The sequence below is a fragment of the Notechis scutatus genome, chromosome 5, assembly GCF_049901735.1.
Source record: "Notechis scutatus isolate UNSWTSFEM ecotype Mainland chromosome 5, rNotScu1.2, whole genome shotgun sequence".
Taxonomy (NCBI): Eukaryota; Metazoa; Chordata; class Lepidosauria; order Squamata; family Elapidae; genus Notechis; species Notechis scutatus.
Window position 1 is genome coordinate 34,839,121 of NC_142013.1, and position 19,634 is coordinate 34,858,754.

Consider the following 19,634-nt stretch of genomic DNA (forward strand, 5'->3'; position numbering starts at 1 on the left):
GTTCCATGTTCAGTCTTTCTGCACTTGTTTCAGTCACTCAATTGCATCTTTTATTCCCCTTCATTCTCCTGTTTTTGTTTAAATATTTCTCAGCAACACATACTTGCATATTAATATAACTTGCATATTAATAAGACAGGGGTTCTAGAAGGGGAGGATAAGGAAGGGTGTGCCTTCCATACTTTCAAAACACCCCTTTCCTCTTCCCTCTTGATAGACTAGTCTCAGTGTGGTACAGTAGAAATGATCCTATGCAACCAACATCAGAAGAGAGGGTGAAAAGTCCTGGAGACAATAGCAAGATGATTTTATCTGTGCCAGTAGCAGCAAATGCAGCAAACAGGAAGTAAAATCCCCTCCCCCACAATGAAAGACGAGAACATTGCTGATATTCTGGAGAAAAATCTCATGGTATTTATAGTCTTCTTCAGAGCCAGTCTGCTATGTGGTTAAGGCATTAGATTAGAAACCAGAGATTGTGAATACTAGTCCTGAGGGATCCTTGGTATTCTCTGAGCTTAGTTGTTTTCTTGCAGACAGTTCATTTCCCAAACTAGTAACGTTATCAGTAGCATTAGAAGCACTGATAGTGTTACCTAGTTTGGGTAATAAAATATCTGCAAGAAAACAACCAAGCTCAGAGAGCACCAAGGAACCCTCATTTCAGCCCTGAGCTACAAATATTTTTCTTCATTGGAGAACTAATCCTGCCTGGTGTGAAGCCAGTTGGGTGATCTTGGGCCAGTCTTTCTCAGCGTCTCTCTCAGCTCTAGAAGGAGGCAATGGCAAATCACTTCTGAAAATATTGCCAAGAAAACGGCAAGAACTAGCAAATGCCAAGAATAACATAGGGGTGCAGATATGCACAACATGCACAACATGCACATATACACTTCTCTCCAAGGTCTCCTCAATTAAGGGGTAGTGCATGACTTCTTCCACTGAACCTTTGGTTTGGTGTGGCAACAAAATTGTAGGCTTCGGGCTGACTCAAGAAATGAGGAAATGGAATTGCATGGGGTCACTTTGAGAAGGCAGGAAATGATCCCTACTTTGTGTTCTTTATCTACTGCAACTCAGGATCAGTCAGGAGTATCTGAAGGTCTTACTAACCAGCATTACCTGTAAATGGGTGATCAGGATGGCACTCAATATTTCAACAGCCTATCATTTGTATGTTCTTATGAAGTGACAATGTAGCTGGTGTTCTTTAAAGTTAGCTGTTGGGATAACCCAGGTTATGCACATAATGTGAGTAATAGCATATCTTAATTCCACTGACAATTGATACCTGATTTAAATGGAATTTTGGGGTACACATTTGCAGTTCTGACAGTATAGGCACCATAATGGTTTGGTATATGTCTCAAATATCACTTTCACTATCATCTATTTAAATTTGGCCATAAGGATTACAGTAACTCATGTGAGACTTGTGCCAATGTTACAATTTCTACATATTAATCTCAGCACTGAGTGAATAGGTACAAGTCTAACAATAGGTCTTATGCCAAAGGTTCACTGCTTTTAAGAATAGGGAAACAAGTCAAAATTGAACTTTGCTTAAAATGCTTACTGCTTTTAAGAAAAACAAAGCCCCAATACATAATGCTTAAAGAACAGAGACAAGATTAGGAATGAGCCTTTCCTTCAAATGCTTTCTCCTTCTGGAAAAGAGGCTTCTGGGAAATTTAGATTTCAGCAAGGCATTCAATAAAGTAGACCACAACCTATTTCTTAGTAAGCTAGAAAAAAGTGGAATAGATAGCACCACCACTAGATGGATTCGCAACTGGCTGACAAATCGTACTCAACGAGTAGTCCTTAATAGGTCTAAGTCTACATGGAGGGAAGCAAGCAGTGGGGTGCCACAAGGTTCTGTCTTAGGCCCAGTACTCTTCAATATCTTCATTAACGACTTAGATGAGGGAATAGAAGGGGAACTTACCAAATTTGCAGATGATACTAAGCTGGCAGGAATAGCTAAGACCCAAGAAGATAGGCTCAAGATCCAGATGGATCTTGACAGACTAGAACACTGGGCCGTATCTAACAAAATGAAATTCAATGTAGAGAAAAGTAAAGTCCTACACTTAGGCAAGAAAATACAAAAGTGCACATATAGACTGGGTGAAACCAGGCTTAATAGCAGTAACTGTGAGAGGGATCTTGGAGTCTTAGTGGACAACCAGCTAAATATGAGTCAGCAGTGTGCTTTTAAGAAAAACAAAGCCCCAATACATAATGCTTAAAGAACAGAGACAAGATTAGGAATGAGCCTTTCCTTCAAATGCTTTCTCCTTCTGGGAAAGAGGCTTCTGGGAAATTTAGATTTCAGCAAGGCATTCAATAAAGTAGACCACAACCTACTTCTTAGTAAGCTAGAAAAAAGTGGAATAGATAGCACCACCACTAGATGGATTCGCAACTGGCTGACAAACCGTACTCAACGAGTAGTCCTTAATAGGTCTAAGTCTACATGGAGGGAAGCAAGCAGTGGGGTGCCACAAGGTTCTGTCTTAGGCCCAGTACTCTTCAATATCTTCATTAACGACTTAGATGAGGGAATAGAAGGGGAACTTACCAAATTTGCAGATGATACTAAGCTGGCAGGAATAGCTAAGACCCAAGAAGATAGGCTCAAGATCCAGATGGATCTTGACAGACTAGAACACTGGGCCGTATCTAACAAAATGAAATTCAATGTAGAGAAAAGTAAAGTCCTACACTTAGGCAAGAAAATACAAAAGTGCACATATAGACTGGGTGAAACCAGGCTTAATAGCAGTAACTGTGAGAGGGATCTTGGAGTCTTAGTGGACAACCAGCTAAATATGAGTCAGCAGTGTGCAGCAGCAGCCAAAAAAGCTAATGCAATCCTAAATTGTATTAACAGAGGGATACAGTCAAGATCAAGGGAAGTACTAATATCACTCTATAAAGCCTTAGTAAGACCACACCTAGAGTATTGCATCCAGTTTTGGTCACCACATTATAAAAAAGATGTTGAGATTTTAGAAAAAGTACAGAGAAGAGCAACCAGGAGGATTAGGGGACTGGAGACTAAAACTTACGAAGAATGGTTACAGGAACTGGGCTTGGCTAGTCTACTAAAGAGAAAGACTGGGGAGACATGATAGTAGTCTTCCAATATCTGAGGGGCTGCCACAGAGAGGAAGGGGTCAAGCTATTTTCTAAAGCACCTGTAGGCCAGACAAGGAATAATGAATGGAAACTGAACAAGGAGAGATTTAACCTAGAAATAAGGAGAAACTTTCTGACAGTGAGAACAATCAAGCAATGGAACAGCTTGCCCTCGGAAGTTGTGGGAGAGCCACTTGAGACTTTCAAGAAGAGACTGGACTGCCATTTGTCAGAAATGGTGTAGGGTCTCCCGCTTGGGTGGGGGGGTTGGACTAGATGACCTACAAGGTCCCTTCCAACTCTGATTATCTGTTATCTGTTATTTGCTTAATCTATGGATGGGCCTTTTTGTACAGGCATTCTGCTTAAGAATTGGAAATAACTACTGTAAATCTTCCTATGCTGTTGCTTAATATATTCAGAACAGAAAGATACCTGTATGCCAGTCAGCCTCACCAGCTTCACTGCCTACCAATATTTACCACTGCCTATATTTGCCAAAAGGGACATGGTGGTTCAGTGGCTAAGACACAGAACTTGTCAATCAGAAAGATCGGTAATTCAGCAGTTCGAATCCCTAGCACCACGTAACAGAGTGAGCTCCCATTACTTGTCCCAGCTTCTGCCAACCTAGCAGTTCGAAAGCATATACAAATACAAGTAGAAAAATAGGGACCATTTTGGTGGTAAGGTAATAGTGTTTCCGTACGCCTTTGGCATTTAGTCATGCTGGCCACATGACCACCGAGATGTCTTTGGACAGTGTTGGCTCGTCAGCTTTGTAACGGAGATTAGCACCGCCCCTAGAGCTGGAAATGACTAGTATGTATGTGCGAGGGGAACCTTTACCTTTATATTTGCCAAAACTTCCCCAGCTAGTGAACTGAACTCTAAAAAGATCTGCAGCAGTACAATGATGCCATCCAATCTGTCATTACAGCCTCAAAATCAAAAGGTTTGCCATATACCACACAACCTTTCAACTTTCAAAGCCATTTTTCTTCATATCAGCTGCCTGTTTCCTCTACTGTCATTAAAATCCATTTCTTTCTATACTAGTATATTATACTGTTGCCCACAATGTGTAGTAGAATATGTGTGTCTTACATCTATGCTTGTCCTCTTCTTCACAATCTAGCTGCTTGATTCTGAGAGTTTCTGAAGCAACACAATTGTGTAACCAGCTTCTGTTGTCTTCACTGATACAGTTGCTCAATTCAAATTACTGACCAGCCTTCCACTAATTCTGGCACCTACTTACAATTAGATTATGGAAAGTAAACCAATTGAGAAGTGAAACTCTTCTAATCTTTCAAATAAAATATTGCTAAGAAGCACAATTTTATAAATTAGTGTCACATTGAGATTTGTCATTCAATGCCTTTTTGTGTCTTCCCAGAAGTGGTTCTTGTTAAAATAAGGATGGCATCTTGACGCGCAAAATTGAATTTAACACCTACAAACATTAAATCTGTGGTTTAACTGATATCAGGTCTGATTCACAAACCTATTTAATGTAAATTTCATCCAATAACAGAAATGAATTTCAGGTTGTAATATCTTCTTGAATACTTAAATATCAGAAGCAGAATTCTGAAAATAACATAATTGCCCTCACATGCTTCTCTTGGGTATTCATTTGGCCTTCGTGAGACCAGAATGTAGATAAAAACAAAGCTCTTTTTGTGGTCTCATGACTAATATTTTAAGGGAAAGTGGCAAGATTGCAAGGGAAAAACAGGCAGTCAGGTTAAATATTCTGCATGTAAAATTTTTACATTTTGAATTGGAAAAAAGTTAACTGCCTCCAAGTTTCCAAAAATTGCTAGATTTTGCACATCCTCCCTATATTATAACACTAAGCTGTGATTTTATTGTAATATTTGTAACTGCTTAAAAAAGGAAGCAACAGGACATGTAAACACCGTACAACCTGCAGAGATGGTGAGTCTGCAGTGAGTCTGCTATGTCTGTTATAGAGTGTGTGAGGTTGTGAGCTTTTGTTATTTATACAGGCTGAAGGCATTTTTATGTTCTCCACTGGCCTCTGGGGATCCCTCAGAATGGTGACCATGACAACAACCAATGATTATGCAATTTGCCACTAGAGGCCATTCCTTGAGTCTCTACTGTTCTTTTTGGAGCTTTCACTGGGTAAAGTCAGTGAATAATTTCTTTTTGTCAATATCCACTACTATCGGAGAAAATAACATGATAAAAAAGATAACATGAAACTTAATTGCCCATAGTATTAAAATCAGTTACACTATTAACAACCACTTTTAAAGCTGTTTTGTGGGACAAATTTGAATTTAAAAAATCATTTGTTAACTCCCAAATTATTTTAATACTCCTAGATTGCATCTTTAGTTATTAACTGTAATATTAATTACAGTCATTTTAAAAGTACAATTACATGGGCAAAGCATGATTGATTAATACATTTTTAAAAAGGATACCTTTTTAAATACTAATAATCCAGACTGAAATAATATCTTCTTATTAGATAGCACCTTATTTCAAGTGATACTCATGTAGTATGTACTATTTTTAGCTCAGCGAGAGCAAAAGAGTGGGGCATTACTCACTCCAGCCTAGCATAGTATTTCCAACCATGATGTTTTTCAGATGCATTAAGAGAATATTTAGATGGTTGACAAATGGAGGGGGGGTACCCAAGACATCTAGATGGAAAACTCTAACTTAGTGTTCCAATGCTCCATTTTTGAATCTCAAGTCTCATCCCATTTCACAGGAATGAATTTGACAGGAATAGCCTTTTCCTCTAAAGCAGTGGTTCCCAAAGTGGGCGGTACTGCCCCCTGGAGGGCGTTGAGATGCCTTAGGGGACGCTAAGAGGCAAGGGAGCTAGCAATGGGGCGCTAAGAGGTGGCAGGGGGCGTTTGAGGCTCTGGTCCTGCAGGCTCACTGACTGCTGGCCACGCAGCCCTTTGACTATTTCATCACTCCATAGCCGGCACCTCAAATGCAGAACCCGCACACAGTGAGCCTTGCCAAGCCTGGGGGGGGGGAGAGGTGGGAATTGGTGGAAAGGGGGGGTCTTAGCTTGCAGGCTGCCCTCTCCGGTGGAAGCAGTGGAGACGCTCCAGAAGACCCAAAAGCAAAACCCTCCCAAGGCGCACAGTGGAAGGGGTGGGTAGTCCGGCATTCGGGCCCCCTTCCCTGGAGGAGAACAAGGGAGCACGCAGCACCCTCCGGCCTCCACCTCTCCAGCCAGCCGGGTTTGCGCACAGGATGCAGGTGGGTGCAGCTGCGGCTCTCCAAGGCGCATGGATCGGTTTGGTTCAGTTCTATGTGGCTGGCCAGGACCTAGAACTTAGCCTCCCTCTGCAGCCCGGTTCTTCTGACTGAGCCCTGCGCTTGCTTGCTTGCTTAGTTTCCAAGTGATCGTTCCCTCCACCTCTGTTGTCTGGGCTGCTTCTGCATGCCTTCCTCCTCCTGGGCAGAGCGTAAAGATGGGCGGAGCGCTTCCCCAAAGTTGGGAGTCTCTGAGCATGTGCAGAGCACCTCCCCTTGCTTGGCCCAATGGAAGTGGACCTTGGGTCGAAGCAAAGAGGGTCAAGTCAGCCGCATCACTGCCCCGGAGAGGTTGGCATTGCAAAATTGGGTGCCAAAGAAAGAACTGGGGCAGGGGGCTGGAGAAGGGGCAGAGGGGCAGCTGCATTAAGGAGCAGGAAGATCTTAGCCATAGTTTATTGACTAAGCCAGAATCAAACAGCATGCTAAACTCTAAATCAGAATAGCTGGGTTGATATATTCAGTCCGTGTTTCTCAACCTTGGCAACTTGTGTGGACTTCAGTTCCCACTCTGGCTTTGCTCTACTTTCCCAAAGTGCCGCCGCTGCCGCATTCTGTCTGTCTGTCTGTCCATCCATTCATCCGTCCATTCATCCATCCATCCATCCATCCATACCTACATCCATACCATACCTACATACATCCAAAAGGTCTGCCTGTCTGCCTGCCTGCCTTCCTGCCTACCTACCTACCTGCCTGGCTGTCTTTCTGTCTACCTACTTACCTACCTACCTATCTGTCTATCTACCAATAAAGATCTATCTATCATCTATCTATCTATCTATCTATCTATCTATCATCTATCTATCATCTATCTATCTATCTATCTATCTATCTATCTATCTATCTATCTATCTATCTATCTATCTATCTATCCATCCATCCATCCATCCATCCATCCATCCATCTATCCATCCAAAAGGTTTGTCTGTCTGTCAGTCTGCCTGCCTTCCTGCCTACTGACCTACCTGCCTGCCTACCTGTCTTTCTGTCTATCTACCTACCCACCTATCTACCAATATAGATCTATCATCTATCTATCTATCTATCTATCTATCTATCTATCTATCTATCTATCTATCTATCTATCTATCTATCTATCTACTTATCTTCCAATCTATCTACCTACCTACCTACCTACCTACCTATCCATACATTCATGCAAAAGGTCTGCCTGCCTGCCTATCTACCTACCTATCTATCTACAATCTATCTATCTACCTACCTACCTATCTGTCTCTCTCTGTCTCTCTGTCTCTCTATCTATATATCCATCCATCCATCCAAGTTCGAAGCACCAGCCCTGCAGGCACATCGGGAAAGTAGAGCAAAGCCAGTCTGGGAGGGGGGGAGGGAGGGAGGGAGGGAGGGAGGGAGGGAGGGAGAGAGAGAGAGAGAGAGAGAGAGAGAGAGAGAGAGAGAGAGAGAGAGAGAGAGAGAGATATTGCATCAGATTGAAATGAGGTCTAGTTTAAACTGAGGACCTTTTCCACATTGAAACATCTTTGCCAGCACATTGAAACATCTTTGGCTTCTATTAAAGGTTTTGTGGACAAAAAAAACATGGTCAAGACTATCAGGAAGCTCTCACATTTTGTTGAGGCTTTAAACAGGATCCATTGGACCAGATCTGCACCCTAAAAAATTACTTTTCCCCAATGCATTAAAGTGCCAATTATGAAGAAGGCAAAACCAAAATGTACTGGTAAATTACAAGGAAAACACACACGCACACTCCCTTCTAACCCTGCTGGAGCAGGTGATTGGACTAGAATAGATATCTCATTATCTTTCTCCTCCTTCCTCCCTCCTTCTTTATTTCTTTTTCATTCTGTCCCTTCCTTCCATCCCCCCTCTTTCTTTGTCCCTTTTTCTTTCTTTCCCTTTTCTCTTTCTTTTCTTCCTTCTCTCTCTCTCTCTCTCTCTCTCTTCTCTCTCTCTTTCCCTCTCTCAGGTTCACCCCATTGACTTGACTTGCTTGGGCAGGTCCCTCCAGTGCAGTGGGCTCAATGGGGTGGACCTGCGGGGCCGGCACCTAGAGCACGGCAGTGGCAGCATGTTTGAAAAGTAGAGCAAAGCCAGAGGTTGGTAATTTTTGTTGCAAAGAATCACAAAAGCTTCTGGGTTGTGCACGAGAAGGGACACACATGTCAATGCAATTCAGCAACATAAAATAAAGAAATACAAATAAAACAAATCAACAAGAATCGGCAAAGCATCTCTGATTAGATTTTATTCACTACTACGGTAGAATTTAATCAGAGATGCTTTGCCGATTCTAGTCCAATGAAGGGAGTGTGTGTGTATGTGTGCGCATGGCTGTCAAAACTCCAAAAACAGGTCAAGTATCTCTGGGGAGGCCAGTCATAAATTAGAACACTTGCTAAACAACCGGCCATTAAGTGAGGACCATTTGTTTGCCAGTCACCTGGCCACGCCCACAGAAATTTGAATCCCACCCCTGGGACTGAAAAAGTTTGGGAACCACTGCTCTAAAGGGACCAAGCAGAGGAGAATCAGGAATGACTTTCACCTTGGAAAAAGTTAATTTCAGTGGCAGATTCTAGATACTCTGCCTATTCTTGTTCCTCTCCCTTGCTGTCCTTTTAGAGATTCTAGCAGAATCATTTTCTTCCACTTCATACCTTTTTCATGCCAATGTCTCTTGACTTGGTCCTGAGCTTATTAACCTGAGATTCAGCAATCTCAGCTCGTTCTTCGGCATCATCAAGTTCATGCTGCTGTTTCCTATATTTTGTAAGGTATTGATTAGCTTGAGCTTCCTGTTGGAGAAAAATATATAAGGATGTAAAAAATATTTGACTTTGACAATCAAGAAGCAAAGGTCCTTTGAAACATACAGGCAAGACAAATCAGGTTTATACATAGCAAACTGCCTTTCAGATATATTGAACTGAAAGTTCTATCACATCCACTGGCCAGGGGTTTATGGGAATTGTAATTCTACACCCTTAAAAGGCACTAAGCTTGGAAAGGTTGCTGTACTTCATTGTTAAATATTTAATGATATTATGATAGAAAGCAGTTTCCTTTATACCAATCTATGAAGTTACTAAGGAGGGACTTTAGGATGTCAGGAATATTGATTTCAAGCCTTCAATTGGAGAAGAGATGGCCTAGCAAAACTCAACAATTTTTACAGACAGGAAAAAATAACAAATGTTCTAAACGTAGAGGATTTTCAACATTTGTTGTAATGAGTCTGTCCAGGATAATTTAAGAATAACAGACAGGTACAATGAGTTACGTTTCATAATTGGTTTGTTTGGTTTTGACTTGGCATAATGGATAAATCTAACCATTGTGGTTTATAAAAAAAGGTAATAATATATAAAGTGGATTTGCGACTCAGCAAAAATAACAACCAGATTTTAAGGAAGAAACATAATTTAACCCGATTGCATTGCTGTAAGAAGACTGATTTATCTTTGAGAAAATCTTGTGTGTAAGTTGGTATGCAACCACTTCATGCCCCACGGGATTGCAGCTTTCAGTAAACACACAGATTGCTTTGTTTCTGTTCTGCAGGGTAATAAGCAAGATCTATCACTCTCTACTGAGGCAGAAACAGAAAATAGAGTGAATTCTTCTACTTATCATGCTAAGATAAATGATTCCATCCCGTAATGTATCATACATTTTCAATTCTGAAGGATGAAATTGTATTTATATACAATGGTACACATTCCAAGTTTACTTTCCTGTATTTCTGATGTTCTTGTACTTCTTTAGCCAAAATGTGCCCATTGACACAAAAGAAGGCAATATAAGATGATCTAGGAAAACTCCAGGATTTTTAGAAATAACATAAAAAAAATAGAAAAATGCAATGTAATAAAATTTAGTGGAAAAACTAAAAACTAAATGTACAATAATGATTACTATACTACTTACAGCTTCTTCTGCTTGGTGCTTGTAGCTTTTTACTTTCAGTTGCAATTTATCAATTAACTCCTGCATTCTTGTCAAATTCTTTTTGTCTTCTTCTGCCTTTTAATAAATAAAGTATTAACATCAGCAACCATGAGCTATGCACAAATGCTAGCCTAACAGGTAAAGCAGTTTGCTTTACTGGAAGTCTAAATGTTGTTTCTTAAGATATTTTTATTACATTTCATCTTGTCATTCCTCCAGGTAGCTCAGGATGATCTACATCGGACTGCTGCATTTTATCTCATATCAACAAATGAAAGTAAAGGAAAGAATAGGTGAAGAATCATAATTTCTATCATAGCTGGAAATGGTAGCCTTTCTTTCCAAGAAGCAGTAAAATACAAACATGTAGTATGTATTTAAATTAACCAAAATATCACCACTGTTCACATGAGAAGAAACTAATGGATTAATCATACACTCTTGCACATTTTAATTATATGTTGTTTTTTAAAAAATGAAGGACACAAGTACAATTTCATCATCTGCTATAACTGAAGATGATATTATCACTTATACTGTCTGTTGGGACAATAACTATAGGCCATATCAGTTAACTGTACTTTTAATTGTACTTTTTTCAGGACTACTTTCCAACCTAGAGTTGGCTTTTTAAAGGAATTATTAAGTTTAATACCATTTTAGGGAAAAAGCTTCACACTTAATATAGAAAGAAGTATGTCATCTTCCAACAGAGCAAACATGGGCTCCTAATGTTTACTCTATCTTCTAACTGATACTATTAATTATTTCTGTTTTTCATTCTTGAAACTTAACAAATGTTACACTAAATTATTTAACAAAGATTAATAACATAAATGTATGTTATAGTAATATGTTAACTTAATGCTAATAAATAAAATTGTGATAAAGAAGTTATTTGTCCTTGAATAATATAGTTATAATTATAATAATAATCCTCAAGAACAAATAGTTCTTGTACCAAATATTCTATTCTTTACTTCCAAACTTTCACACTGACATTTCTGCATTCCATTCTAATCAGGAAGTATTCAGGATTTTAGAAGGAAATGTTTCTAGTAAAAGTAGAACCTTTTCTTTTTTTCTCTCTTCAACACCTCGGTCTCTATTCTCCATAATCCAAAGCTATTTTTGGCTATATATAGTAGATATAGGACAGAATTGCAGGCATGCTTTAAGTTGCTTTTTGCAACCAATATTTCGTCAGAATTTCTTAAGAAATGTTGCTTTATATACATGAGTGTATAAAAAAAATGTGTTATTTTACCGCAATATTTTAAGATAACTAGAATTACCTGGTAAGTCAACTCCTTGATGCGCCTCTCATATTTGCGGACTCCTTTCTGAGACTCAGTATTTCGACGAATTTCTGCCTCTAACTCATTTTCTAGCTCACGAATCTGCACCAATACAGAAATATTGTTAGATTGGGTTTACCATAACACTGAGCTCAAGATGAACAAATACATAGATTGTAGATGTAACTCACTCTCCTGATTACTGATAATCTTCCAATTAGTCTATGATGTCATTAGAGAGGATACATTTTTTGCCATTTTAAAAGGTTCATGGAAAGTTTTTAGAATGGGAAGAATGTCAGTTCATCTGTCAGAAAACTGATGTTCCCTTTTCCATTCTTAGTTGTACATTTTTACCCAAGTACTGTATTGCTAAAATTCAGCTATATTGTTTCATACTCTAGTGGTATGGTTTCAGTTTATTTTCTGATAGATGGAAAGAGGTTCCAGAGGCTCCCATTGTCATATTTTATTTATTAGCTGCCCAGTGGAGTCTGAGCAGTGTACAAAACTGAAAAATCCATAAAAACAGGTATAATATCAAATCAAACTAACAGCCCAGGCTGCAGCAATGTTATAAACAACTCAAATCAAACAAAATAGGGACCCTAATCAAACAATAATATATCTAAGCCCAAGACCTTATTGGGCTTTTCAGAGATTTTCATAACCTTAGCAGAGAGAACACAATCCTTGTCTCTGGCGGGATACTGTTCCAGAAGGTGGGGCTGCATTAGAGAAGGCATTTTTTTCCTTAGTCCCACAAAGATGACAGTGTTTATTAGAAGGGACCTGCAGTGTATTCATTCTGCTCGGACATATCAGTCAGGGAAAAATTATTGGAGACAAATAGTTCCTCAGATATCCAGTCCCTTTTTTATCAAAAGATTATAATGCAATTCAATTACTTTCTTCTGAATTTTGTCCCTACAAATGGGGTGAGAAGCACAGGGCCTAAGCTATATGTTGTGGTTTGTAAACCATATTTTAGAGTAAAATATGTGAAGCCAATGGGCTATGTGTCATTGAGTTTGTAATTCAGGAAATTAACTATATATAGTCCATGAGATTATGGATCTGTGCAACCCTGTAATTTGCAAAAATGTTGGCACAAGGCAGCTATATAGTTTAATTATAGGAGGCAAGAAACAGGATCCTTGAAAATGATATCAAATAGAAGATTAAGTTGAGGAAGAGATATACCAGTTTTTCCTTGAATTAAAATAGCAGAGAATCCATACATAGCCCAGTCAATGTAGAGGCTGGAAGGAAGGAGATTGCATAGCAGACTTGAGTTCAAGATAGGCAAAAAGAAAACGAGCTAAAGATCTGACCCATCAAAACATGGGACATTGGCAAAGATAATTTAAAGGGAATATATAGTACAATAAAATCAGGCAGTACAATACAGAAGCCTGATGATGGCAGATGAGATTCTGCCGAAACGTTCAGGATTGGTTCTAATGTTATCACAAGGCCTATTTCGGCTTTAAAAATTAACTGAAAGGATGAGTAAATATAATAATAATTGATTTATATTATTTTCTATCATTTTAAAGACATACTAGGTACTTTTAAATCAAAGTATACTAAATAACAACATTAACTCAGCCAGAACTATGCTCCAAGTACACATTTTTGAAGTAGGCAACTATCACTTGATTTGAATTCAAAGAAAAATACCCTCGATTCCATCTTCTGAATCTGCTTCTTGCCCCCTTTGAGGGCAATTTGTTCTGCTTCATCAAGTCTCTTCTGTAAATCTTTGATAGTCTGTTCCATATTCTTTTTCATGCGCTCCAAGTGAGCACTGGTGTCCTGCTCTTTCTTAAGTTCTTCAGCCATCATTGCTGCCTGAAATAACATAAAGATATGAAATGGTTATCTTCTACAACACTAAAATGCGTATTTTCAGTTTTATGATTTAATGGACATAGGAATTTAAAGTTCTAGATAAATTTCCACAACTAATTATAGATAATACTGTTCTAAAGAAGTACTATAACAAAGCAATTATTTAGGCTGGAATGAAAAAAATAGGATGTCTACTTACATCAGTGATTGCTTTTTTAGCCTTTTCTTCAGCATTCCTGCATTCTTGTATAGCTTCTTCCACCTCAGTTTGTATTTGAGTAACATCAGTCTCCAGCTTCTTCTTCTGGTTGATTAGGCTTGTATTCTTTTATTTCAAAAGGAAAAGGAATGTTCATTAGGATGGCAGGATCTTTTGTAGCACTGGGACCAGTGCCAATAAGATAAAGTATAATAGTAGCCTTATTCATATTCCTGGTAGAATAACTCATATTATTTCCAAGAGACATACTAGTGAAAAATAAATCAGGTCAATTTCTGGTTCAAAGTAGAATCTTCCACATCAGATCCTTCTTGATAACTAGAATCTGAGAGAGAAGAAGTCAACCATGAATTAATGTGTGTGTTAATATAGATGTGTGTGTTAATATAAATTGGATGAGGAATTCTGAGTATTTGCCAGACAAAAACAACAAAGAATCTTGGAGTTGTTTATGAGATGCATCTATGGATGCATAGCCCATTACACAATAGCCCATTAAACAATAACACAATATATTTGCTATCTTTGTTGAGGCCTCAAGTTTTTCTATACTTCTGCAACCTGAAATAAATCTCTCATCTCTCAATAAAATGGGTTCTATGTTTATGCAAAGTAAAAAAAAAAATCCTTTAGAAAACATGATATTATAAGGCTTCTTTCGTGTAACTAGTTTGCGAAAAGATCACCAATATTGGCTGATAGGCTGATCTATAACTTAGAAAACAGCAGAAAGCAAGAAACAAGTAATCTACCCAAGATGATACCCTTGGAAATCCCCTTATTTCCACAAGAAAGAGCTATGACATGGACTTTCATGGAAATAGTGGGCTTTAAAAGAACTTAAATAAGTTACATAATTCTTGTACTGAAATTATCTGGATATTCTCCAAAGCTCTTGCAGCATAGAAGAGCCTTAAAATTTGGATGGAAAAATGTCTAACAGAAAACAGAAATGGATGGGTAAATATTCCCTTAAGCACAAGGGTTTTTAAAGAAATGATTGGTCACATAAATGTACAAAGGCAATTTTCTTTGACCTAGAGGCCAAAAGATAAAATTTTAAATATTGGTCAGTTTGTAATATATACTTTATTCCTTTTTTTCTATTCACACAGAAAGAAACCCTGGTGGATAAATTTATTATTTCCTATATGTTGTTCTACAACAAGGAACCACAAAGATATTTCTTTATGGGAAATGTTGGATTTATTATCCACCAGGAGACAGAGAAAATAATACAGGCAAGCTAACCTGGGTGTGTAGAAGGTTGACACGTTCAGTGGCTTCTAATAATTCTTGTTCTGCCAATTTACGACTACGTTCTGTCTGGTCCAGCACAGCCCTCAGCTCATCCAGCTCAGATTGGAGAAGAGTATTACGTCGATCAGTGACTGCCAATTGCTCTTTGAAATCCTCATTAAGATGTGTTGAATCATCAAGCTGCATTTGCAATTCCTGAAAGAAGATGAAATCTCACATATATCTGTCTATCTGTCTCCTGCTACAGTCATGGAATTCCTGATGTCTTTATTCACACCTAGGCTTAACTGTGTTTTGTTTTTACTGAAATCAGCAAATATTATGTAAATACGTTTCATCTTATTATCTTGGAGCAGCTATAAGATCAGTAGGCAGGCAACTTGAGCTACATAATTGTCATAAAGAGAACTAAGACCAATTTCAAATTGTGTGTGGTTTTTTTAAACTATTGGTTGCTTCCATGTCTGCTTCTTGAGAAGTACAATTGTCCAAACATTTTGATTTTTCTTACGGTTTTCTTCTCATGGGTGAGCAGAGCATGCCATCTTTTCTCCACTTACTTAATAAATAAACAAGCTTATGTGTTTTATATCTTGGTAGGCACATCTCTGATTAAAAATATAAAAAGAAATACAGAGAGATGAAATTAAAGGACTACTGTACCACTTTTAAATGTGTTAAATGTGCCCCACTTCCATCTAGTTTTCTATCTTTTTCTCTTCAGAGTAAAATAAATATGTTTTTAACAAATGCATGAAAAAGTCTGATTTACTTCAAAACAAGCTAAAGAGATCTGAATTTTCTTATTTAGCTAAATAACTTTGAAATTCTGGCACATATGTACATACATACAAAGATAACTGCATGCTTATGTAATTCCTATCCTTGTGATTAATATGACCATTATATCTAAGGGAGTAGAAAGAGGAAAAATTAAAATGGAAGAAAAGGATGCGAACTACATCCTGTTATAAATTGCATACTAATGTGAATATGATACAATGACTTGAAATAGCATTAATTGTGTGAGAAAGATAGAGCTTCTTAAGATTATTCAAGATGCACATTCACCAGGGAAAAATATTGATAGATACCATGGCAAATGTACAGTCTCTAAACTGTTTGCCATTGTAGTGTAAAATGCAATTTATGAAAAGACCAAGTAGTCTGGCTGATGACATTTTTTATTTCTCCACACCAAACAATTTTCTCATATTAAGTTATTTTATCCAGGTGGACTTATCGTCTTATTTTAGAATTAGATAGGGAAAAAACCTTGTATCTGACCATGGGTTGGCAATTCAAAATTTTCCTTACAACACCAAATTTGAAACTTAGCACTATATGGTATCTGCATCTATTGGAATTTTGCTGCTGTTGTTGTTATGATATACAGATTTCATTAACAATTCATGGAATACCTTTATTTGAGTCTGAAGGATGCGTGTGGCCTTAGTTGCTTCGGAAGCATGCCGGTTAGCATGACTCAACTGGATTTCCATTTCATTGAGATCACCTTCCATCTTCTTCTTCAGCCGGACAGCCTCATTTCTGCTTTTAGCTTCAGAATCCAAGGTAGACTGAAGTGTGTCTATTGTACGCTGCTGGTTTCTCCTATTTTTGAAATATTTTTTAATATACACACCTTTCATCCCAAGTCATCTTCAAACATTGCTTTACTATCAGGAAGGCTGTTATATTTTTGTCTGTCTATCAGACAAAAGACAGTCTGCCTCAATTTTTAATTCTTAAAAAGTGATTCCAGTTTTTTCTTGTTTATTTCCTTTTGTTTATTAATATATCTTTTGTCAACATATTGTGCAGACAGTAATTATCAATCAGTCTTAACAACATTCTTGCAAATTAAGACAGCATGTGCAGATGGTTCAACAGATTCATAAGCAGAAGTAAATTGCCCTCTTCTGCATAATGTGTTACTGGCAGAACAACTATGAAAAAAAATCTTGTGATGATTAAGAAATATAGATCACTTGTATCTATAGTAGTTCTTATTGATAAATTTCATTGGATCTCTTTTATGTTTCTTTTTCCCCAAAACCAAGACCCATTGATTGCTATAGAGTCTACTTCTTAGTAACCTTGTTTAGAATTGTGAGCTACTTAGAATGGAATGGAAAATTAATACCATTCTAAGTTTGGCAATAATAGTAGATGTACAATATAAATGTAATTATAACTGCTGTGAAGAATATCAGAAGCTACTTCTTTATACATAAACATATCTTTTCTGTGTATCTTTCTTTATATCTTTCTGTTTTTTCTACCTTTTTCTATTTTTTATTGATTGCACTTTTAGCAGAATTTCTGTTCTTTCTTTGTTTTCTCTAATTATTTTATTATTCCTAAACATAAATGCATGTGTGTAATAATTAGTTAAAAAAGAACTGTGAAGAAAGAAATATTTTCAGAGGGTTTTGACTGTGTAGCTCTTAAATATTGGGCTTGAATCTTTATGAGTTCATTTATAATTGTATTGCAAAATTGCAGCAGTTAGTCTTTTACAGACAGTCTAGCCAATTTAACGATAAATGTCAAGAAGAGAAAACCCAGTTCTCTCAAGAACGTTCTCTCTAGGAAAACGTAAATAAGATATTGTATTCAGATAGAAATCTGTTCAGTGTTCTTTTTCTCTCTTTAAAAATATTAACCAGAATTTACATATTGGGACACACAAACAAAAAAGAAATTTACAATTATTTGAATGAATAAACACATCTGACAGATTCACCCATCCTGCAGACTAATTTTTAGATTCTATTGCACTAGCACTACTAGATCTGGATGGTAAAAATCCAGATAACTACTACCTGGAAACGAAGTATTGGAACTGCCTTTATGTCTGCTATTTACTTGTTGAATACAATTTTGCAGCCTGGATCCAGCCCTAGTTAAAATTAATAGGGGCAGTTGGTCATCTTAAGTTATAGTAATCTCTTTTTCAACAGGAAACTACTCCAAATAACCTCCCATATTGGGGTATGTCAAATGACACCACCTGCTAATAACACATATATGCAAAAATATCAGCAATTAAGTGATATTGGACTCTAGGAAAGTTAGAACGCTGAGAAACCTTACGTAGAAGCCAATACACATAGAGTCATATTATGAAAGTCACCCTGATACAGACATTTGCACCTGCCACAGCCAACATCAAAATCAGCTTGTAGAAAGATGGTGGTAGGAGTGTCCAAACTGCCCATATGTTGAGCACTGTCAATAATGAACTCCTAAGCAGTACTTAAGAGACATGTTTTAAGCCGAAATTCCATATATAGTTTACAGTTAGTATCAATCCAGTTTTGGTTTTGGTATGACAGGTTGTGGAAAAGTTTATCATACTGTACCTGAAGTTTTCCATTTCCTCCTCTCTTTCTGCCAATTTTCGTTCAAAGTCTGCTTTAATTTGGGAAAGTTCCAGTTGAAAGCGTAATGTTTTGCTTTCTTCATGTTCCAGAGCTCCCTAATAAACATGTACAATATAAATTGAAGTTAACTGTCTTTAAAAAAAGAAAAGAAAAAATCACCACACATATGCTATGGTAGCTGAAAGGCACAATCCAATATTCTGTTCAGTTGCAGAGCAATCATTATGATAATATCAAAAAGCACAGACTAAAGATTTCTAACTACTGGTATTCTTTATCAGCATTAGTACCACTTTGCAACATTTTTACATGCGAGGGTAGGAGCAGGTAATCTTGCCATCACTGACCCTACCTGATATATTTGGTTGTTTACACTACACATGCCTTAGAGTCTGTTGAGTCCAGGTGACTATACAGACTAGTCCTTGCAATTTTATGTTTTCAAAAGTGGTTTGTCACTGTCTTCTTTCAAGAGCTGAGAAAAAGTGACTGGGCCAATATCATGCAACTGATTACTTGCCTAAGGTAGGACTCGTACTCAGATTTTATTTTATTTTTTGACTCCATATCTTAATCATTAGATCAAACTACCATCAAAGAGAATGAAATGTATGTTGGGCAATTCACCTTGAGTATCATAAAAAGGGAGCAATCTGTTAATAATTTGGTTTACTACTGTTTTATTCTTACTGCCAGGATGACAAGAGGTACATGCAATTTATTCTAATTTAACAGCTTCTGAATTACCCTACAACTTGACTTGATATCAGGATGAAACAGATATTATCTGATATCCCTTCTGGTGCAAATTGTATTTTGGCTTAGCAGTACATGTTGTGTAAAACACCATTTGTTCTGTCTAGAATAGATTAAGCCTCCACTTGTAATGTAATAGCTATGGTAGGAACACACAGGTATGTAGTAGGGCTGAAGGTTAATTCCTTCCGGACTATCAAAGCTTCTTATAATAGCACTAAAAACCTGGGCATTTTTATGTGAACTTGATAGCATTGTTTTCCATTTCTTTTTAATTTGCATAAGCAAGTTTATTTATCTTTTCATTCATTTGCTCATTTATGTTTATTGCAGATATGAAAATAGAGGTTTTTATGACTGGCTTTAAGATCTAGCATGAATAAACTGCATGGTAATGTACTATGTAAAAATATGTGCTGAGGAATGATAGGAAAAAGGGATATGGAACAGGATGAGCTT

General features: G+C 37.5%; 1 protein-coding gene across 1 annotated transcript in view; it reads right to left on the reverse strand.

Moving 5' to 3' along the window:
* Positions 1–19,634, reverse strand: part of MYH15 (myosin heavy chain 15) — a 90,549-nt gene that overhangs the window by 3,480 nt on the left and 67,435 nt on the right. Inside the window, exons 34-41 of the mRNA XM_087966535.1 lie at positions 18,399–18,514; positions 16,452–16,644; positions 15,022–15,225; positions 13,750–13,875; positions 13,380–13,550; positions 11,694–11,798; positions 10,378–10,473; positions 9,108–9,245 (exon numbers count right to left, since the gene is read on the reverse strand). Of these exons, the coding sequence (XP_087822661.1) occupies positions 9,108–9,245; positions 10,378–10,473; positions 11,694–11,798; positions 13,380–13,550; positions 13,750–13,875; positions 15,022–15,225; positions 16,452–16,644; positions 18,399–18,514 (1,149 nt within the window). The remainder of the gene's footprint in view (positions 1–9,107; positions 9,246–10,377; positions 10,474–11,693; positions 11,799–13,379; positions 13,551–13,749; positions 13,876–15,021; positions 15,226–16,451; positions 16,645–18,398; positions 18,515–19,634) is intronic.